This window comes from Rhinolophus hipposideros, assembly GCF_964194185.1.
Source record: "Rhinolophus hipposideros genome assembly, chromosome: 14".
NCBI lineage: Eukaryota > Metazoa > Chordata > Mammalia > Chiroptera > Rhinolophidae > Rhinolophus > Rhinolophus hipposideros.
The window spans coordinates 37,496,325-37,520,079 of NC_138060.1; the positions used below are offsets into that span (position 1 = coordinate 37,496,325).

The following is a 23,755-nucleotide window of genomic DNA, read 5'->3' on the forward strand; positions in this document are numbered from 1 at the left end:
TGTCACTCAACTGTTTTAATAAAATGGCTTTTACAGAGCTACGTATATTTTTAACAGGCTATTTCCCTGAGTTGAGATTGAGCTGACAGTCTGGGGAGAACACAGAGACAGAATTCTCAGGAGAGAGTAACAGAGGGTGGAGGGTGGTACAATGAGAGAATCCCAGAGAACTGCAAAATATCCCCTAGTGTACTCAGCTAAGTATGCGAAGCACGTGTACGTAAGTCTTCTACCTGAGACTGGCGAAAAGAACAATCCAAAATAATGAAAATAGTGTTTCTCAACTTTCTTTTCCTTGTCACCCTGACCCAGGAGCATTTTTAAACATTTTTTTCCCCTAATTGACCCCATTACATTTTAATGCCATTGTATACCTAACTTGTGCAACTCTGGCCCTTTGGAGGGCCACAAATCATTGTAACATGTAAGATTTATCACACATACATCCTCCCCCAAAACCAATTTTTGCTCAGTTGGAGGTGATGTCACCCACAGTGACAATGTATGGATTAGAGGGAACAATGCCCTGTTCCCACCCGCTAAATTGAAAAAAACTCCTCATTCCTAGAGCACTGGGTAGAGTACTATGGAAAAACTTACCTCAGTAGTACAGAATAATTAGCCTATTTTGAAATTAAATAACAACATTTAAGGTAGTAATAAAATTTATAAAATATGGATGTAAGAGGCCCTGCACAGTGAAATTACAAATATGCTCAGAAATTATGAACGACCTAACTAAATGGAGAGATGTAACTTGTTCACGGGTCAGAAGACTCAATATTTTTAAAACATTAATTTTGCCAAGTTGATCTATACAGATCAACCCAATCCCAATTCCTTTCGTATTTCCTAGAAATTGACATGTTGATTCAAAGAACCTAGAAAAGCCAAAACGATTTTGAAAAAGAAGGAACGGTTGGTGATTTCATCAATACTTACAGCACCATAACAGTGCGGCACTGGCGTTAAGCTAGACAAGTGCATCAATGGAACAATATAGTCCATAAACAGATCCTATCTATGGACGACTCATTTTCGATAAAGATGCAAAGGCCATTCAGCGAAGAAAAGTAGCATAGGCTTTTAAACAAGTATTTTAACAATTATATATATCCATATATAAAAAAGTGAACTCTGATATTTACCTTGTACCATATACAAATTTTAACTCAAAAATGATTACAGATCTAAATGTGAAATTTAAAACTATAAAACTTCTAGACGATAGCACAAGAAAAATCTATGTGACACTGAGACAGATTGTTTTTGGATATAACACCAAACCAAGATCCATAAAAGAATGTGGTAAATTGGACATCATCAAAATTTAAAACTTATGCTTTTCAAAAGCAGTCTTAAGAGAATGAAAATGCAGCTACAGATTTAAGACTTGTATCCAGAACATACAAAGAGCTCTCAAAACCCAAGAGTAAGAAAACAATAAAAAAAAAAAAAGAAACTAGCAAAAAGCCTTGAAAAGAGGATGTGGAAAAACTAGAATTCTCATATTCAGTGGGTGGGAATGTACATATAATGGGACAACAAATTTGGAAACAGTTGCAGTTTCTTAAAAAGTTCAACATATATCTACCATATGGTCTGATCATTCTACCAGTAGGTATTTACCCAAGAAACAAAGACTTGTATACAAATGCTCACAGTAGATTTATTTGTAATAGAGAAAAAAGGGAAACAACTCCAATGTCTATCAATAGTTAGGTGAGTGAAAAAACAAATTTTGTATATTGATACAATGGACTACGACTCAGCAATAGAAAGGAATGAACTATTAATACATGCCACAATATGGATGAATCTCAAAATAATTATGCTGTGTGAAAAAAGCTACACAAAAAAGGACATATTGTATAACTCGATTTACACAAAGGTCCAGAAAATACAAATCAGTCTATAGTGACACAAAGGAGATCAGAGGTTAGGGGCAAATGGAGTCTTTTGGGAGTTGAAGGGAATGTTAACTATCTTGATCGTGGTGATGGTTTCATAGGTGTACACACATGTCGAAACTTCTGAAATTGTACTTTAAATACATGCAATTTATTGTATGTCAATTATACCTCAATAAAACAAAAAAATTGGCAGAGGTGCCAGCTGAGGCCTATCATATCAATTAGTAACTTCAGCTCAGTCTGAAATTTAGGACATAATTTATGACATTTTTGCTTTACTATATAATATCATCTTTATTTACATATAAGTATAAAAATCATCGGGATTATTTCTGAGTATACGAGTAAAGATACTTGATTTCTATCAAGAATACCATTATTTATACATACACCAATTTATATATACATTTCCACCACAACTACTCCAAACAAAGAACTTAGAGGATATTTAATCTATTTGGGAAGTTGACAATATATTTAATAATCATAAAAATACAAACATTGTAGAATTTTTGCTTGTCCACTGAAGCAGAATTTTTGTTTAGTTGGTGAGAAGATTCCATTTATTACCAATCAGCAAGATTAAAAATACCCCAAATGCCCTCTAAGAGGGGAACTGGTTAAATAAATTGTTATAAACATATAATTCAAAACTACATGGCTATAAAAAAGAATGAGTAAGCTCTCTATGGACTGATTCTCAAAATATATTGGGGATGAAAAGAGGTGTAGAACACATATATGCTAAATAGGAAACTATAACATGAATGGAATACAAAAAAAGTCACCATCAGTTTCTAGGTACAAAACTAGCTGGTTTCCAACTCACATATACAGACAATCTGTGAGAGGAAAGGAGGTTGGGGGAGAAGGGAGAGGGTAACAGGGGTCAAATACAAGGTGAGAGAAGGAGACTAGACTTTGAGTGGGGAGTACACAGTAAGAGTATATAGACGTTGTATTACAAAGTTGTACACCTGAAATTTATATAATGTTATTACCGGTGTTATCCCCAATAAACTTAATTTTAAAAAGCCCAGCTGGTTTCATTAGACAACATCTTCTTTGTATCAGGACTACTGCAATAGCCACTGAGTCACAATGACATAGAACATACACTCATTTATAGATCTTGGGGGAAATCTGAACATTAGTGAAGAAAATTTTAAAAATCTGAGGCTGGAATCGAGAAGCATTGGCAAGACTAGAAATGCAGTTTCTAGACATGGAGAAACTCTGTGGGAATTTTCTTCTGGGTGGAAGCTGAATTGGTTCTCCTTTACCCATCCTGTCCACCTAATGTTAGACAGAAGTCAGCCAGAAGCCGGGTAGGTACACATGGGATGGGGCTGGCGGGTTTTGAGCTCCAACACTAATTTCTGTTGGTAGCTCAGAAAACCATATACATACATCATTTTAGGGCACAGAGTGCACATAATTTCAGATAACTGAGTGAAGAGATTTTAAGAATTTAGGAACATCAACTGCAAGCCAGCAGAAGAGACACAAAAAAGACTAATGTTAAAGATTTAGAGCACTTCTTGCTAATTTCCAGAAAAGACTACAGAATTCTGTGAAGGATGAGGGGTGGGCAGAACTCAGGCAATCTTTGTAAATTTAAGGTTTGCTACTTTGTATTAACTGCCAACAATATTTTTACAATAATAATGAAAATTAATGATGTGCTTGTGTGATATGAAGTACATATACATGTAAAAGTATGTATTTGCCAAGCATTTCACCTGACAAAAATCAACACCGCCTCAAGGACCCTAGAAAGTATTTTTGAAAGCTTAAAGATTTTAATGATTTGGAAGACTACTCTGGCAAAACCAATCCCAAAATTATTTTGAATGACAAAGTGCATCTAAATTCAGAAGCCAATAAGTAAAATATACATACAATGCAGCATTTTAAAAAATATTCAGTTATATAATACAGCAAGATATACTGACTAGCCCTTAAATCAATTATTTTGAGTTTAAAAAGGGTCAATCTAGGTCTTTCTCTGTTTTAAACACTAAAAACAGTGTTGGCTAGATTATAATTACCCCTAGTTTGATACTACTTTGATACTACTTTATCCAACCAAAAAATATGACACTAAGGGAGGCTTGTGTATTTACTCATTTGCAATTCTAAAATTTAACAGCAGTTGGCATCATGAAAATTATAATCACATTTTTTATTAGTTTAAAAGGTAGACGTCCTTAGAATGTGGACATAACTTTTAGGAGGAAAAAATCCATTTCTGAACCATTATTGCTTTATGGCACTATTTGGCAAAAGAAAAAATATTTCTTGCTCTCCGATTTACTTTATTTCCCCAGTTACTGTCAAGTCCGACATGGGTTCAAATTCCAGCTATACTGACCCTGGAGACTTTTAACCTTTCTGAGTTTCAGTTTTGGTAGACTGGAAATGTTAACCTACCAATTTTACAAGATTCTTGAGTTAAATCAAGTAACATAAAAAGGTTTAAGCATATTACTGTCTCTGGAATAGTAATGATTAATACCAATTTCTATCACTCTGTATAGAGAAAAACCAATTTCTACTTGTAGAAAATAATTTTCTTATAAAGTCAGACCTTTACTCTGAAATGTGTTAATAGTTCAGTTTAAATTATTTGGGGTCTACAACATGGCATTAGTTCGAATAAATCCCAGGGGAAAGCATTTAATTATTATTATTAATATTTTGGTCACATAAATCTAGAAATACGAATAAACCTCTGGGCAAAGCAGGTCATCCAAGGTCACTTGGAATTTTTAGAGCATCTTAAATTTGGGGTAGGAAAACGTCCTGAAGGCTATTAATGTACCCCCCACACACACACACACATTTTACAACAAAACTGAATCTTGAAGAAATCAAATGGATTTGCTCAAGTAGTACAGCTAATAAGGCTAAGAAGATACCAGTACTTAGGTCTTTCAAGTTAAATTTCAATCGTTCTTTTCACTGTGTATACATACCACTCTGTCTTTTTGACTGTTTCATCTTTTTGGTTTGTAGCACTTTTTCCACATTCAAATGACTTTTATTTTTCCAAAAGTTTGCTATTTCAACTGTTCACAGGGTATCAAAAATCTTCTATCAGGTTGTCTACCCAAACAACTATTTCTCCTTTATTCTTTAATATAAAAATGCTGATTTTCTCCAGATATGGAATATAATCAGTGACGAAAAGGCTCTACTTTTACCCCAGGGGATGAACCAGGCAATGAACAATGACTAATCTAAGCAAAAAGCTAATCCCATTTTACCTTGGCTGTTGGATTGGTTTAGAGCGGGCTTGTAGCCAACCGAACGCTAGGGGGAAGTTTTGTGAGGCTCTGGAAAAGAAGCTTTTGTTTATTAAAAAAAGAAAAGAAAGCAAATGTACAGGGAGAGTCTACTTTGTACTTTCTTTGGCTGTTTGACATGAGCACAGGACGCAACAGTCATCTCTTTCCCACGAGGAGAAAGAAAGGCAAGGGTCTCACAGAGAAGCTCATCCGGAGCGCTGACATTACTGTTTTAACCAACCCCCAAATCATCTTGCTCTGGATTAAATTATCATAAAAGGAATAAACCGGTATTTAGCCAGGTAATCTATTATTTGTGGCCCAAAGCCTCCAAATATAAAACTCCACTATTTTCTAGTAAAATTGCCTTATAGTTTCTACAACAGATTTCCTTCTCAGACTAAATAATATGAAGGCATAATATTTTTGAGTTCTGTTAAAAATCAATTACGTGTGTTACTAAGAAAGATGCTATTTAAAGGTCCACAGTATTCAGAACTTTGGGATATGACTGAAGAAACTAAAATAATAACAATGTTTATTTAACAATATAAAAACAAATCTGAACTCTTAACACACTAAAAATTTATTAAAAACTTAAGTTTCAAAAAGTCAGATGTTATTCTGAAATATGTATTTAAATAAATCTGTTTTAGAAAAACATCACTGTCACACTGACATAAAGCTTAAAAATCGTTTATTACATATCAAGAGTCAGTGGATTTTATATGACAAAAACAGTGTTTTATTACACATACACATACACACACACACACACACACACACACATTTTTAAAACCCTATAGAGGGCAATAGAAACTGAAAAAATTTACCATCTTGAATTAGAAAAACGGCCAAAGACTTAACAAATCTTATAATTACATTAATATTCCCAATTACCGAGTCATGAGAGAAAAGGCCTAAAAGCAACCATAAAAAATATTTGTCAAAAACCCATGAATCACTGAACACAACAGAAGAGTCACCCTCAAGAAGGGTCTACTGGTTTGAAGTACAGTACTAATTTAGTTTTTAGTTCTGCCACAACTTGCAGAGCAAGGGAACAAGCTAGGAGATAGTAAGAAATGATGGTTAAACTAAGTAAAAAAAGGAATCTGTAAGTAGAAGCTAAAATTCATAAAAGTTAGTGGGGTCACACACTAGTTATACATACACAATAGCTACCAAGGACATCACAGCAGAATAAACTGATGCTCAAAAATGATTCTCAGTAAACTTTTAAAAATTTAGGATAATTTGATCAATACAGCAGAAAACAGTGTTGTCTATAATGAGACCTTGTTAACAACAGAGGAATTAACCATGGTTAAGTAGGACTATAGTCCAAACTTTCTCACCAAAATAAAATTTGTCAGTACTATTAAGAAACAAACTAGAGTTAAAACAGAACAGAAAGCTGTTTTCCCTCTTTTTATAAGTCTATAGCTATAACTATTTTCTGTCCTAAAAGTAGACTTTCCAGAACAGCCCAATTAGATAAAGTGACCATGAACTTCACTTAACCTAAAACATAAATCCTGACTTAGGTGCGTGTTTCCAATAAAATATAAACTTAAAGGCAACTTACTTAGGAAGGTTTAAGAAAAAAATGTAGTGATAGCTTTTTGATCACTACCCAATGTTAGACTGAACATTTTAGCCAAAGATTCAAATCTATCTGAATAATCCAACTTTAAAAACTAAGATAAATGCTTTATATCTACCTAACATTAAGTAGTCACAGTAATACTGTATGAAAGAATGGTGGAAAGATGAGAGTTCGAGACGAGCTTTCAGGGTTGGGCTTTCTTAGAATTACCAATCATTTCTAGGTCATTTGTTTTAGTGTTGCTATAGTGACTTTATGAATCATGGCCTCTTCCAACCTCCATAATTCAGAGAACTAAATTATGACAAATGTACTGAAAACATGTTTCTAAAATATATACATTAATGAATTTGAAATTATAGTAAATTACATATTTTCAGTTTCAATTTAGTGAATTAAATAAACTATTGGCCCATGGAAAATACACAAAGAGAGAGGAAATTATCCACATATCCACTCTTTCTAAAATTGTCCCTCATGTTAATCCTGAATGTTAAATCCACTATACCCTTGAATTTAGAGACTTTTCAAACAATATGTCTTTCTTTACCTAGAGATTGAAACAGATTGACTCATTCTATACAACGCTCACCAGGATTATTTACAGCAGGAAAATCTGATTTTATAATCAAGTTTAGATATGTTATAAACTTAATACAAATGTCTTTTATTTTGAATTCACAAAAAAGAACCCTCATCTGAAATGCACGCAAGTAACTAACAGTGAGCTGTCAAGATATCTGCAACTTACTTTCAAATGGGATTCAGCAGAAGAAAAAGAAAAAAATATATAAAATCTGTGTAAATATGAGAAAGCAAATGTGGCAAAATGTCATCAATGCTATATGTAAATGGAGAGTATATGGGTATTCAAAGTATTTTTTTTCAACTTTTCTGTGAATTATTTCAAAGTAAAAAGCCAGGTGGAAAAAAGGACCCTCACTTGCTCCCTGTTCTCTTGAATATATGTCCAGTCCCTTACTTTTTTGCCTGAAGACCCTTCTAATCTCACTTAAAAAACAAAAACTGTTACAGAATTGTTGTGTCTTTTAAACAAAACTCATAACTCTAGGAAAGAGTTTTTAAAAGTAGGCTTAAAGGCTGGTATCAGTGAATTAATTGTGTTACCTGAAAGTTAACATCTTCTTTCTTAAATATTAGTGCTCGAACTTCATCAGGATCTCCATTAAATATAGCTTGCACCAGTGATGGCTAAAATATAAGAGAGTAATAAAAACATTAATCACAACACATGGATGATTCTAAAGATATTTCCACACAACTTCTAAATCTAAAATTTTCCTTCCCTATAGCAACAAATATTTGTTTTTTTGATACTGATCAAAAGTTTCACGAAGTCAAATCAGATGAAAATACAGGATTCCTCCTTGGAAAGAAAAAGGCCTAATTTAAAAAAGTCAGCTCAGTATGACAAAAATTAGGCGGTATAATAAACACAGATTTTTATTATTTTTTTTTAATGAGTGCAAGCCTTTTGTTTATATATATGGTAAAAAGAAAGTTTCTGCCAAATACAAGCGTGACATCTCAACATCTACTTGTGGAAAGCAACTTGTCAAATAAGCAGCTCCCAGTCAACGCTGAGGTCCAAGAGAGAAGGCTTCTTTGAGAATTTCTGTTTGGGGCATCAAAATAACTTGCAAAGGTTAGCATTACATGTATAAAGATCTAAATCCAAAGAAAGAAAAGCTGGCAATTGATGAAAATCACCACTATTCAAAGACCAAGAAATACTGCATACCTGAATAACATGAAGAGGCAAACACGTGCATGTCTAAATATAGCAACTTCTTAATTAACGACACAGCCTCTCTGATAAGGTATCATATTATACTAGTCAAAGAAGAAGCCAATTGACAACAGCACTAAAAATAAGAATAAAGTCTGATTCTTTTTCCTCGGAAAGTCTTGCATATAAACACATAAAATTCATTACAGAAAAGGCTATGCCTTGGCAGTAGTCAACAGTTCCTAAAACGGAGTTCCTCATTCTTATTATCATCTCAGTTTTTAAAACCGTAAAATGAAAACAGAAACGTGGTTGCCGTAACTACTGTTCTCAGATTATTTTTTTAAGTTTTAAGAGATTAAGAGATAGCAAGTAAAGTCTGAAAAGTTGTCTAAACATCTGAAAAAGTAAAAATCAGAGATGTGAATTTTACACACAAGTAATATTGCATATTTATACGTTTATATTGCTTTAATTTGGGTTTTTAATGAAACTAGAAGTTAACTTATATTTATTCTTAAAAAATAAAATTTGCCCTACGAGTTCAGTAGAATACAGTAAACATATAAACTCTCTTGTCTTACCAATACACTTCCAGAAGATGGAGAATATAAGGATTTATTTTCCTGTGGCAATTTAAAAATGAATTCAGGAGATTCATCTTCTACCTCCTCCAAAACAACAATACACACTCGACTCATTCGCTCTTTTAAAATACTAAATTCCAAGCTCTGTGATAAAAGTCACAGTTGCAAGAGCACAAGTAGTTTTTCCTCCTCTTCTGTACAACACTTAGAATCATTCTCTGAACAGCGCAGCTGGTTTTTTAAAGTTAGTAAGTATGACCGAAAAAACTGAAGTTGAAAATTATGACTACAGAACTTATAACTTCCTAAAAACAACAAAATTCTGTTATTTTCTGTTGGGTTATTGCAATACTTAAATTTCACATCAACATGTCAATAACTACAACTGAGTCCAGTACAAGCTCATTTAAAAATATTTTTCCCCTACCAAAATAGTAATATTGCTCTGTGTCTCACAGAAATTGCATAAAAAGATCATTGTTTTGGGTGACAACACCACACAATGCAGAATGAAATGAGAAACAACTGCTGTGACAGAGATAATTACAGCTATACCCCACTCTTGCCTGCAAGGTCATATAGTTACCGGTAGCTGGCTTGCTTATGATTGTAAATAAAAAATAAAATCTCACTATTCTGTTTCCACTTTTAATTTGTCTTCATTTCTTCAGCTTGACTAGTTTAATGCAGAAAAAAATATATCTAGAGCTCAGCACAAATTCTTAAAATGCAGCTCAAAGGCTGACAATTCTTTCTGTGTTTGGGAAAGAAAAAAAAAACAACAGTCTGCATTAATAGCAAAGCTGCAGTACATTTACATGCGATGAGTCAGACCCCAAGAGACAATAGGACTCTTGGTACTAGAATATAGCTTGATTAATCCAGGTATCCCACATAATAGAAGGAACACAGATAGCTTTATTCCTATCAATAGTAGAAGGCAGAACATTCATTCTTTCTCCATCAGGCAGTTGTCTGTGGCTGCTCCAGCAAAAGGGCACAGGCACCAGGCAGAAATGGTGTGAGCGGGGAATCCTAACAGAACAGGCAGGCCGCGAAGGAATTAGAAGGCATTTGAGCTCGAATTACTGCTTCAGGCTTTTCATTTAAAAAGAGAGAGAAAAAACCCCCCGTAGTTTATCATTCCAGTGTTTCCTTTGATCTCCACAGGAATACAGCTTCCATTAAATAGTCTTCATTCAGAGAAAAAAACAGCAGACTGTGCATCTTCTTTGAGCCAACTACTTTATTCAATCGTCTGCTTCTGTGCCAATACAGTTTCCTTCCACTGTGAAAACCGCTACAGTTATCCTTTTCAGTAGATTTCAGATGTTTTCCTGTTCCTCAGATGATCTTGAAAAACGCCACTGACTCCTCCAAATGAGTAGGTCCTTAGAAAATATCTATAGAACCTAAGGATCGGCCCCACAGAAGCATTCCAACTGAGGGACAGTCTGAACAGCAAAGACTGCAGAACCGCAGGATGAAATGCCTAGTAATGCTCACATGTTACACTTACCAGAAGACCTGAGCTACTGCTGGGGATGTAACTTCCTCTAGCAGAAGAAAAAAATAGTACATTTGGCCTGCCTTCACAATTAGAAGGTTCATGCCAGTTCTGTGACTAAGCCAGAACAAACTGAAAAATTCTGTAACTGAAAAATGAGTGCGCTTTTAACATTTTCCACTAAAAGCCACAAGGAAATCTGGTGTACTGCCTCTGCTGACTAACACTGGTTTTAGCAAGTAAACAATTCCAAACAACTTAACTGCTTTTGTATGTTAGAATATGGCAAATGTTTAACCCTATAATGATAGCTGCATTAAGAATATCTGCAGTGAGTTCACATAAGAGAATTAGAAAAGGAAGGAGAAATATTTTATGATAATATAAAAACCATGAACCTAAGGTTTTAGTCTTATTTTTTTACCAAGACCATTTAAAATCTACCAGATGTATGTTATTTTCAAGGATGCAAAGAAGTTTAAACAAAAGAAATTTAAGATTTACTAACAATTTCTAAGTTGAATGTAATCAATCAAGTCATATTTTTTAAAGGAAAAAAATAAAATTTTATAATGTAGAAATCTTAACTCTAAAATTTATTCTATGGATCATCGGAATTTTCACTGAAGAAATTAAATAATTCTACCTTCCCATCTGGAAATGGAATAAAGCCTTAAAATCTATTAAATAACGACATAAAACTATTGTGTAATGTTCTTGGTACTGACTTATCTATATATCAAAAAGGCACAGGGTAACACAAAGAAAGCAAAGACTCTCCCTCCCCTATAAAATTAATATTCCCAAAGTTACAAATAAGTGTCAAAAACTACCACTTTATAGTTGGCTTCCCCCGCTTTCTCTGTTTACTCAATGATGGGGATATTTCCCAAGAGAAAAATTACAAAGAAAATACCATGGTTCCCCTTCAATTTCTGTTCTTTCTTCTATCAACTAGAATTTTTATTAATAAACAAAATAGTTATTTTGAACATTTATGATGTATTAGGTGGTGTACTTTATCATTCAATACTCACAATAACCTTACTACATTCCCATATTATAGAGGAAAACACACTCAGAATTAAGTATTTTATCCGAAGTCATGCAAATTAGTAAAGCTGTGCCTAATTTCAAACACATGCTCTTTCTAATCTATTCTGCTTCCACTGAGTAGAGCATGCATATACACACACTCAAGATCTTTGCAACCTGTAACTCCAGACTGTAAAAGTGATCTTAAAAAACAGATAACCTATAATGATTGTGAAAAGTTTGAGTAACAAAGAAATATACTATTTATTGCAATAATATTCCCAAATAAGCTATTTTTAAAGGAGTATTTCAGGACTGGTGTTAACTCTCGCATTAAAGCCACTTTACTTACCAAAACATAAAGAGAAAAAAATCCTAGAATGATATGAATAAGAATGCTAGAATTTAAGAACCAAAAACCATTAAATATGAATCTATAAAAAAACTTGTGACCCTAATATAACTGTATCAAGATAATAAACTATGCTAACAATTTACATAGTTATATTTTAAAATATAAAAAATAGTTTAAGGCCAAAGTAAAGACATAGAAGTATTCTGACATATAAAAAATGTTAACTATCTCCACATGGCTAAATCAAAAATATCACCTTAATATTTGAAATACCTGAAAATGAAACCATTATAGTAACAATATCCTATATTCTATCTTCCCCCCCCCCAAAAAAAAAAACCCCGAAATCTCTCTTTATATGGACAATTTTAACTTGCTCCAAAGTATCCAGTGTATAAATACTTAGACTTCCCGCAGGTACATCCTGTTTCTTGTTCTAGGTCAAATTCCATACTTAGGTCTTTCCCAATCAGAAGAAAGCTCTTTGAAGGCAGGGACTGTTATATACATACTGTCTCCTTCCACTTTCTTCCATCTGTAAATAATTTCAATAGATGAATTCTATTATGTCATAAGACTCTGGAATAAAGTGGTAAAATTATGAAACACAATGGAGGATTGATACATATATGTAACACAAACACTTTAATTAGAAAACATGGGAGGCATTAAAGTGCAAGCAAATGAGTTTTGTACCTCCAGCAAGTGAGCAACTTAAATGTAGCAGTTGACAGGATATAAAAGTGATATAGGATGACTAAAATTAAGAGCTCAGGAGTTAGCCTAGGTATGTGGTGATCAAATTCTGATTCCATTATACATTAGCTGTGTCCTTGGGTAAGCTACTTAAATTCCCTGAGTCTAAATTTCTCCATACTTATAAAATAATAATCTCCTGAGATTTTTATCTACAAGAAACTCTGTAATAGCACAGTGATTGGGAATGTAAGCTTTGCAGCTAAACTGCACGTATTGTAATCCAGATTCCCACAGGTTACTTAACCTCTCTGGGAATCATTTCAACATTATTAAAGGACGTTAACAGAATCTACTTTATAGTGCTATATTCACAGTGAAGTTTAAATAAAATGTGTATAGCAGTATTATTGTGGATATTTAGGGTAGCTGAATGATATCCTTAGTGAAACCCGTGAGTAAATAAAGGGTCATGTACAGAGCTCCTGCTGGTGAGGTGATTCAAACTGGGGGCTGGAAACCCCATTCAGTTGCTAAATCCCTACCCACTTCAGGCTTCTGGAGAGACTGTTAGAAGCTAACACTCCAGTAACCAGACATGAATTTACTACCTATTATGGGGCAGGAGGAGCAGGAAACTTAGGCAAGAAGTAGGAGTACATGTTTTTTCCATTTTTCTAGATTCACTGTACTTCATAGTCTAAGCAAAGAGAAAGAGTAGAATGTACTGGCCCGTGATACACTATATAACCAAAGGTAGATGAAAAATACCAATAAATATTTCCATATTTTTTAATTATTTAAGTTAACACCATACAGCACTATTTTATATCTTCTACGAAATAAGACAGGCCCCTAACGTCAAGGAACTCACATCTTAAAGGAAAAGGAGACAGGTAAGTAAGTATTTAAGAAGTTAGAAATGGAGAAACTACGTATGATAAAAAATTATTGACAGATTGCGAAAACAAGTTCAACATTCGTTTTTTTCTTTTTTTCAGTTGAACAATGGCAAAGGAATGTGGTTTTTTTTCTTGAGGCACTTACTTTTTAGGCCAAATTAAGAGTAAATGTTTTTGGTAAACCAACAATTTCAATCCTGACAACTTCATAATCCTTCTATTCTTTATGTTAAAATGTATCTTATGAAAAGCTTACTCCTACTCTTCACAGAACCACGTAATGGTAAAGCTCATTTAAACCTTCATTCTATTGATAAAAATTTAACATGCTGAAAGATTATTTTTAGGTTCCTAATTTTGTTACACCAGAATTTTTTTTTTGACACAAATGATTTTTCCTTTCTGCATACAGATTCAACCCAAAGCTCAACTTATTTCTTACAAATAAGTGAATCCATATTGATTATCATAGAATAATACATTTTACTCAGGATATATTAAGTGACTATTCTGTGCTAAACTAGTCCTTGAGTATTAAAAGACAAAAAGCTTGTGGTGGAAGATGGTAAAGAGTGCATTCAAACCATGTTTCAGAATAATTTCTCATAGTTCAAGAATCCTAAACAATCTTCTTGAGCTATACCTCATCTGTCCATAAGACTGTTTCTCAAGTCTTATGAACAAATTTAAAAGAAAATGGGGTGGGATTAAGAAATAGCTGCTTTCTACGATACCGGTCCCACTTCCTTGTGAACACATGGCCACTGTAAAAACATCACTTAACACAGTTGACTCTTGAACAACACGGGTTTCAACTGCATAGGCTCACTTATATGTGGGCTTTTTTCAATAAGTACTGTAAATGTATATTCTTTTCCTTATGATTTTCGTAATAATCTTTTCTTTCTCTAGTTTACTTTATTGTAACAATACAGTATGTAATACATATAACATTCAAAACATGTGTTGACTGTTTATGTTATCAGTAAGGCTTCCAGTCAACAGGCTATTAGTTTTGGGGGAGTCAAAAGTTATACGCAGATTTTCAACTGTACAGGGGAGAGGGAAGGTTGGTGCCCCACCCCCATGTTGCTCAACGGTTAACTGTATATTAAAAAAATTATGAATTCAAATTCTTTAACAGATCAGATTTAATTCTCTGCATGTAATATATTTATAATCTAGGCTATTTAAATATACTCAATCATATTTCCAAAATGGCTGACAATAAATATTATCTGAAGATCTCAAGTGGTTTAACATACTAACTGGTACGCTGCAATAGTAATAAATAATACATTGTTAATCCTTCCATTATGTAATACACATAGTTAACACATATTAGTATCACATGTTATTAATCTGATGTGTTCTTTGCAAAGACCTACATTCGGAATCCATTCTTCTCATCTTCCACTCAACTAGAACTTCAGTTTTTAGTAAGTACAGAGCCTCACGGAACAAAGACTACACTTCTCAGCCTCCCTTGTAGCTAGGAGTCACATGACAAAGTTCTCACCAGCATTTTAAGTAGAGGTGTTGTGTGGCTTCCAGAAAATGTCTTAAAAGGACAAATGGCATATCCACCCTGTTTCCTGGAACAGTAGGCTAGAGAGGATCTAAGTCCCTGAAGACTTTGTGGGACAGAATAGCCATAAAAGCCCTGGACTGCCTACATCCTGACTTTTATGTCAGAGAGAAATAGTTCTGCCTTGTTTAATCAATGGGATTTTGAGTCTCTTTTACTTGGAGCTGAATCTAACTCGTCAATGATAATCTTCCTCTTCTTTAATCATCAGTGGGCATGTATCCTTCCAGCCCTGTTTTTCCACCATCCATATTCTATCTAGCACAGTATAGCTACTGAAGTTTTCAATAAATAAAATGAATTAACACACTAGCTGCAACAAATTGTAACAGAAACAGTAGCTGATCAGAAAACAGCTTGAAGTACAATCCACTAGATTATCCTGGGTAAGCAAAGGAAAATCAGCAGAGGAAAAGTAAACAAACATCACAAATACTCTCACTAAATTCTCAATTACCATTGGTGGTTACTATTATCCAATTTATATCTGGGAAGTGGAAGCTCAGTAACATCTAATCACTCAATGACTCATCCATTTATCTGTATTTATTCATCATCTACTATTGTGCCAGGCTTTCTGATAGGCAGAGGAAACAAAAATTATGAACAGTCAATCCTCGTTCTAATGGAGCTTAAACACAAATAAATATATAACTGCAAACTCTGATAAACTGTAGAAAGAAAATAAAATTGGAGGGGAAGAAACTAAAGGACAGTCCATGTGGCTGGAGCAAACAAAGACCAACTGTCTTTACTGAAAAAAATCTGCATATAAGTGGACCCGTGCAGTTCAAACCCATATTGCTCAAGGATCAACTGGATTATACTTGCCACTAAGTCAGTCATTGTAAGAGTGCGGCATATAAATTTATTAATTGTTATCGGTATATAAAGATACCTTCTAACTGTCCATCTGCTAAAAAGAAAAGGCTTTTATAAAGCTATCCATAAATTTCATTGTTTCTACTTTTCCCTCTTTTAATTTATCAAAGAAAGCCCCAGCAACAATCTTCTCCTTGAGGAGGCAAGTAATAAACTGGACCATGTGTCTAGTATTCCAGTTATAGAGGTCTACACGAGGTACTGGCTTCTGTCTTGCCTGTCTCATTGAGTCGACGAGATTCAACAAACCCTAGACACCTGGAGGCGGCTGAGACTAAGAAGTGGGTTTGGTCCACCATGCAGGCACTCACTGTAGCACCCCCTCCCCAACTCAGTGCAGAGCAAGCAGATCCCAGCTTTTCCTAGGGGAGAGAAAGAGCTAGACCACACATTCAATAGCCCAACTTTTCTGCAGGCTGCCCAAAGCACTGGCTTCTGTCTCACATGTCTCAGAGCACGGGGAGGCCTGACACACTCTAGATGTCTGGGGACCACAGAAAGAGACAGTGGTTTAGACTAGCATGCAAGGACTTGCCATAGCCTCCCCCCGCCCCAGCTCAGCACAGAACAAGCAATGGCAAAACCCCGGACCCCAGCTTCTTTCTCTCTGGGGAGGGCAACACTTAGAGCATATGTCCAACATTTCCAACTTTTCCAGGGACTGTCAAAGGAAATGGCTTCTGTCTCCACTGTGTCAGAGTGCTGATGAGATTTAACATACTATCGATGCTCTGGACGTGCTAAGAACAAAGATGGTGGTCTGGACTAATACAAAGGTTTGAGAGGAACCCAGAATCTACGGCCAGGCTAACTGGTTAGGGCCTTCCCCTGTGTTAGGCCAGTCCACAAAGATTGGCTGAGGTGGCTGTTTTTTTAATGTATAGATACCAACACAAAAAGTTAAGGAAAATGAAGAAATTAGGAAACATGATCCAAACAAAAGAATAAGATGAAGCTCCATTTAGCCACCCAAATGAAAGGAAGATATATGAATTACCTGACAGTGTAGGGGGGAGAGAAGTAAAAGTGTGAATTTTTAACAAGATTAAATTTATTAGATTAAAGTTATTAGCATAAAATAGATGGTTCTAGTTGTAAGATGCTTTATGTACGCCCCATGGTTACCACAAACAAATACCAATAGAAGAAACACAAAAGAAAAAGGAATCAAAGCTTATCTATATAAAAACCAATGAAAGAAAAAGACAGGAAAAACGAGATAAAAGAACTATAAGATTGAAAAAAATAAACAAAATGGCAATAGTAAGTCCTTCCCTATCAATAATCACTGAAATGTAAATAGATTAAATTAATCATCCAAAAGACACAGAGTGGCTGAACAGATTTAAAAAAAAACCACCAAGATCCAACTACATGATATCTACAAGAAACTCATTTTAGATTTAAGGACACACCTAGGCTGAAAGTGAAGGGATGTAAAAAGATATTCCATGCAAATAGTAACAACATAAAGAGAGCAGCAGCAGCGGTGGCTAAACTTGTATCAAACAAAACAGAATGTAAGTCAAAAACCGTCACAAGAGACAAAACAGGACATTATACAATAACAAAAGGGTCAATTCATCAGGAAGTTATAACAATTATACATATATACACCCAACATTACAGCACCTAAATATATAAAGTAAACACTGGCAGAATTGAAAGGAGAAATAGACAGCAAGCAATACAATAATAGTAACTGACTTCAATATCCCACTTTCAATAATGAATAGAACATTGGACAGAAAAATCAACAACGAAACAGTGAGTTTCCACAACACTGTACACCAAATGAACCTAACAGATAGACACAAAACATTCCACCAAACAGCAGTAGAATATACATTCTTCTCAAGCACACACAGAACAATCTCTGGGACAGATAACATCTCAGGTCACAAAATAAATTCGAACAAATTTAAGAAGAATGAAATCATGCCAAGTATCTTTTCTGACCCCACTGGAATGAAGCTAGTAATCCACAGCAAAAGAAATACTAGAAAATTAGTAAATATGTGGAAATTAAAACAATACACTCTTGAACAACCAATGGATCAAAGAAGACATGAAGAGAGAAACTAGAAAATAATGAGACAAAAATGAAAATACAACATAACAAAACTTATAGGATATATCAAAAAAGCAGTACTGAGAGGGTAATTTATGGTAATAAACACCTACATTATAAAAGGAAGATCTCAAATAACCTAACTTTATAATTCAAGGAATTAGAAAAAGAACAAATTAAGCCCAAAGTTAGCAGAAGGAAGAAAATAATACAGATTAGAGCAGAAATAACCGAACTAGAGAATAGAAAAAAGATTAAAACTAAGAGTTGAGTTTTTTGTTGTTGTTTTTTTAAAGATAAAGGTTTTTGGACAAACCTTTAGCTAGACTAAGAAAAAGAGAACTCAAATAAATAAAATCAGAAATGATGCCAAAGGGGGAAAAAGGATCATAAAAGACTACTGTGAAAAATTATACCCTAACCAATTGGGCAACCCAGAATAAATGGGTAAATTCCTAGAAAGATGAATAGAAAATCTGAGCAGACCTATAACTAGTAAGGAGAGTGAATCAGTTATCAAAAACTTCCCAACAAAGAAAAGCCCAGGACCAGATGGCTTGACTAGTGAATTCTACCAAACATTTAAAGAATTAATGCCAATCCTTCTCAAACTCTTCCAAAAACTTCAAGCGAAAGGAACACTTGCAAACTAACTTTATGAAGCCATCGTTATCCTGATCCAAAGCCAGATAAAGACACTACAAGAAAATGAACATAGAGGCAAAAATCTTCAACAAAATACTAGCAAACCAAATTCAACGGCACGTTAAAAGGATCATGCACCATGATCAAGTGGGATTTATTCCTGGCATACAATCATGACTCATCATACATGTCACATTCATTCAATGAATGTGACACAAGACATTAACAAAATAAAGGATTAAAAAAGTCACAAGATCATCTCAGTAGATACGGAGAAAACATTTGACATAGTTTAACACTCTTTCATGATAAAAACTTGCAACACACCAGAAATAGAAGGAAACTGTAACATAACACAGGTCATATATAAAAAGTCCACAAATTCAATGGTGAAAGGCTGAAAGCTTTTCCTCTAAGACCAGGAACATCACAAGTACGTTCTCACTACTTTTTAACATAGCACTAGAATTCCTGGCCAGATCAATTAGACAAGAAAAAGAAATAAATGGCATTCAAAGCAGATAGGAAGAAGTAAAACTCTCTCTGCAGCTGACATGATCTTATGCAGAAAACCCGTAAGACCACACACACACACACACACACACACACAGAACTAATTAATAAATTCAGTAAAGGTGCAGGATAAAAAAAAATCAACAAAAATCAATTGTTTCTATACACTAAGAATGAACTATCTGAAAAAAAATCTCATAAAATAGCATCATAAACCATAAAATACTTAGCAATAAACTTAAGAAGGTAAAGACTTGTAAATTGAAAATTACAAAACATAGATATGAGAAATTAAAAATGACTTAATATATGGAAAGATAGCCTGCGTTCATGAATTGAAAGACATTACATTGTCCAAAAAGGGGGTAACAATAACTGGAAAGAACTGAAAAGAATAGTGGATGAAGGAAGATCAAATGGATGCAGGAAAAATTAACTTGAGGTATGAAGAAAGAATCTTTCTTCTAAGAAACAGTGGGGAAGGACTGACTTAGGTAAGTTAGTAAGTGGAAGAGAAAGGATAAAGTTAAAAAGGAATAGGAGTATTTGGCAGTTGAAAGTAATGAGTTGTGGGGTCTAGGCTGATACCAAAAACACAGACGTGAAGGTAGCTTCAGTACATGAGACAAGTTGGAGGATGTGGTCAATGGATTATGTGGTTAGAGCCAAAAGGCTCTGGTGTTGTGGCTGTTAAATTATAAATTGTGATGCTCAAAATGTCAGCTACAAAGAAACGTAATCACCCAGACAACTGAGACAACTATGATCCAGATGTAGAACTGAGGACTGAGATTTGACAGACAATACCAAGAAACAGAAGGCTCACCTAGCCAAATGTTGCATGCCTCCAAAGAAGGGAGGGTGTTATAGGTAGGGAGACCAGTAAAATGTTAACAGCTATAATGGAGGACTAGAAAAATGCTGACTGCTCCCTGCCTCCTCCCAACTCTCTCTCTGTGTCTCTCTCTCTCTCCATCTATCTCCCAAGATATACTGGCTGTAAGCGAAGTTACCACTTGAGAAGACCTCGAGAGTAGCATGTACTTATGAAAACACAGTTTCAGTTAACACAGTAGATGGAATAGGCTTTTCAGGAAGTGTGTAGGTTCAAGAGTTAAGAGAACTTAAGATGTAAATCCACATTCAAATGACTGTTTCAGACTGGAGTCTTGAGAGAAATAATTATTTCCTCTGAAAAGTATGCAAGCAAAAAAATGTTAAGCCAAATGTAACAATACAGATAGTTTTCTAAAATATATTCAATGTGCCCAAACTAAGGAAGTGGTGGTGGGGGGAACTACTCTCTTATCAAGTATGTAATACTGTATTTAAGAAATATTTTTAAAGTTAGATTATTTTCTTCAAATGTTCTTTTTACAATTTTAATTTTAATTTTTTTAATTGGGGAATATTGGGGAACAGTGTGTTTCTCCAGGTCCCATCAGCTCCAAGTCGTTGTCCTTCAGTCTAGTTGTGGAGGGCGCAGCTCACTGGCCCATGTGGGAATCGAACCGGCAACCCTGTTGTTCAGGGCTCACGCTCTAACCAACTGAACCATCCAGCCGCCCCATATTTTCTTCAAATTTTTGATTACCTCAAAAAGTAGTTAGAAATTAAGCAAAAGTATTCATCATTCAGACTGGACTTAAAGGTCAGACTGAATTAAAAGTTTTTTAAGTTGTGATACTCTCAAATATCCTATTTAATCTGTCTCTTATTACTAATATCTGGCTGGGATTTATGTTAACTACCAGCGTCTCTGGCATATCACTTATGTGCCACCAGGCCCAGGATAAACATATTCTGAAATATAATTACATTATTATTTTTACATAATTAGCAATCTTTCAGCAACTGTATCAAAGACTACTTAGGCCCAGTATTAAAATTAGTAAAGCATAATGTTTTTATTTTAAACAGACTGAATTTCTGCCTCTCTTTGAAAAAGATTGAAGAAAAGTGATTTGCAATTCATTCTGGCTTTTGCAATGTGGTGACACTGTAGTAAGGATAGTATCAAGTTTCTAACTTTAAAAGCTGATGGGTGAAATTTTTCAATTTAAAAATAAGTTGTTATGGTTACCCAATGTTTACCTTTATAAGCAATAATTACAGGAGACATCCAAGGAATTCCCACAAGTGCAGTAAGATCAGTAGCTGAAGTGTACACTAGTCATTTCACACACAAACTGAGACTGCAATACGACAATTCCATTTCAAAGTAGTTATCGTTGGGGAAATACTCAAGAAAATGATTCACATCTTTCTAAACCGTAGAAGGGTGGAGACAAAAATACTGAACATAACTGTTTTAAAGTCATCCAAGTGATGACTCATATAGTTTAGAACATTTTTCGTATTCTTCAGTTCCCTTTATTAAAGTGTGCTATCTAAAATTGTGTAAAGCAGCTTCTATTGTTGAAAGAAGGAAAGGGTATTTTTAGTGTTTCAGGCAAGGAATTTGTTTGCATAAATAGGTTTTCATGCTCTTGATAAGATTGCAAAAAGCCAGGCTTGTAACTTAATGTTACTTCAGAGTAAAACAACGTCAATTCCTTTAGATGTAGTGAATTTTTAACTTATGTGGAAAAAAGAGGCCCTGCCGCAATTGATAACTAGCTAATTCTTGACTAACTGGGTAGTTAAACCTACTATGTTATTGTATTATAGAATTTTTCTAGTCTGTTTTGTTCACAATCAGAACATTCAATATTGGGAGAATACCTATGAAACTTTTGACCCCAATATAATTCTAACGTGATTTTAAAATTATGAGGTTCACTGTTACATCTTAATGGGCTTCCACAAAGTGTCTACTTTTCTGCACAACAGACTATCAAACATGTTTGTTCTTTAACATTAGGGCTACTCTAAGCTAAAATAAAATAGCATGTTACATTCAACTGGCTTAAACAAGAAAGACACTTATCACAAATAACAAGAAGTGAAATAAGGTGGCCCTAAGGTGACTGCTGCAGTTATTCAATGCAGGACACCTCAGCTCCTTCCAGCTTTTCCATCTGTCAGACTCCGCCTGGGCATTCAGCTAATTCCCTGTACAGTCATGAGCCAGCTGCTGTCCTTCCTGGCATCACCTCAAACATACACTGCTGTGCAGCACAGGGAGAAGCAGCTTCCTTTTTACGTACAAGGAAGACTTCCTAGAAGCTTCCTAATCTGACTTTCCCTGACAGGTGACCAGACTTGGCTCACACGCCTCCTCCTAAACAAATCACTAGTAGGCAGAGTAGGATTACCATGACAAGTTTATCCACTAGTAGGGATTTCTCCAAGTCATGTAGGATAGAGGTGAGCATTCAAACACAGCCAACAGTATGCTATCTACTACACAGAAAACTGAAATCTCGGCATTTTATTTCAATAGTTTAATTTTCACCTATAAATTAATTACAACACACTAGTACTGAAGAATACTTTGAGGATTCCAGACACTTATTTTTTAAATGGGGGGAAAAAAACCAGACATCAGTAACAAAACAGAATAAAGGCAATCATTTGAAAAATTCCATGGAGAAAAGAGAGTAGTGTACTTTAGAATATGAAATAAAATTACTTTAATTTTGACCAATTAAAACAAAGCTTTATGTCAAAAATGTTTCCTATTAATCTCATTTTTCTCCTCTAGGAAAAGTAAGGTTAATGACTAGACACAAGTCAAATCACATCTAGAATACTGAGATTAAAACATATTCAAAGACAGTAGCCAGGATGAGTGTGGATCTAAAAACCGTTAACTATCAATGAAGCTGAAGGTATTTTGAGTTCTAGAGATCAATGAATAATAACACGCAGGACGACAAAATCTGGTGAACATAAAATAGTATTTTTATCTAGCACTATTTTACCAGAAGACGGAACAGGGTTGGCTGCTCATATGGGGCAGGGAAGAACATTGCAGCTAACCTGAATTCCTATGACGGTTCTCTGCATTTTATGTGTACTCAGTGCAACAACATACCTGCAAAGTGGTTTTTAATTGCGACTTCACAGATAAAAATCTGGGCTGTACAGATAAACACTGGAAATCACATGGTTAAGTGAAGAAAACTGGATTCTAATCCAGGCCCAACTGTCTGCAAAGCCTGGCTCTTCCCACACACCACACACCTAACAGAAGTTAAATTAGCAGTTGTTAAAGCAGCATATGGTTTTCTGAGTTGGTGAAAACCAAATTATCATCTGATTTGAAGTCCCTTTCTAAATTAAGATGCCAGAAATGAAAAGTATTATACCCTTCCATTTGTAAGCGTACTTCCTAGTTTAAGAATGTTTTCACATCTATTCTCACATTGGTTCCTCACAACAACGCTTTAAGGTTAATAAGCTGGGGAGACATTACCTCTTGGCATTCTACCTGAGAGGAAGAGGAAAACAAAGATTTCCTTGGGGTT

The 23,755-nt window shown here is 34.6% G+C and overlaps 1 protein-coding gene across 11 annotated transcripts in view; it reads right to left on the bottom strand.

Moving 5' to 3' along the window:
- Nucleotides 1-23,755, bottom strand: part of ANKRD28 (ankyrin repeat domain 28) — a 145,231-nt gene that overhangs the window by 82,032 nt on the left and 39,444 nt on the right. For 5 of the 11 annotated variants that reach the window (XM_081071292.1, XM_081071293.1, XM_081071295.1 and 2 more), the window contains one exon: nt 7,941-8,024. The exons of 2 other annotated variants lie outside the window; for them this stretch is intronic. In XM_081071292.1, coding sequence (XP_080927418.1) covers nt 7,941-8,024 — 84 coding nt within the window. Of the gene's footprint in view, nt 1-7,940; nt 8,025-9,146; nt 10,740-23,755 lie in introns of those variants that run through there. 4 more of the 11 variants (XM_081071291.1, XM_081071297.1, XM_081071289.1 and 1 more) reach the window with 4 other exon arrangements.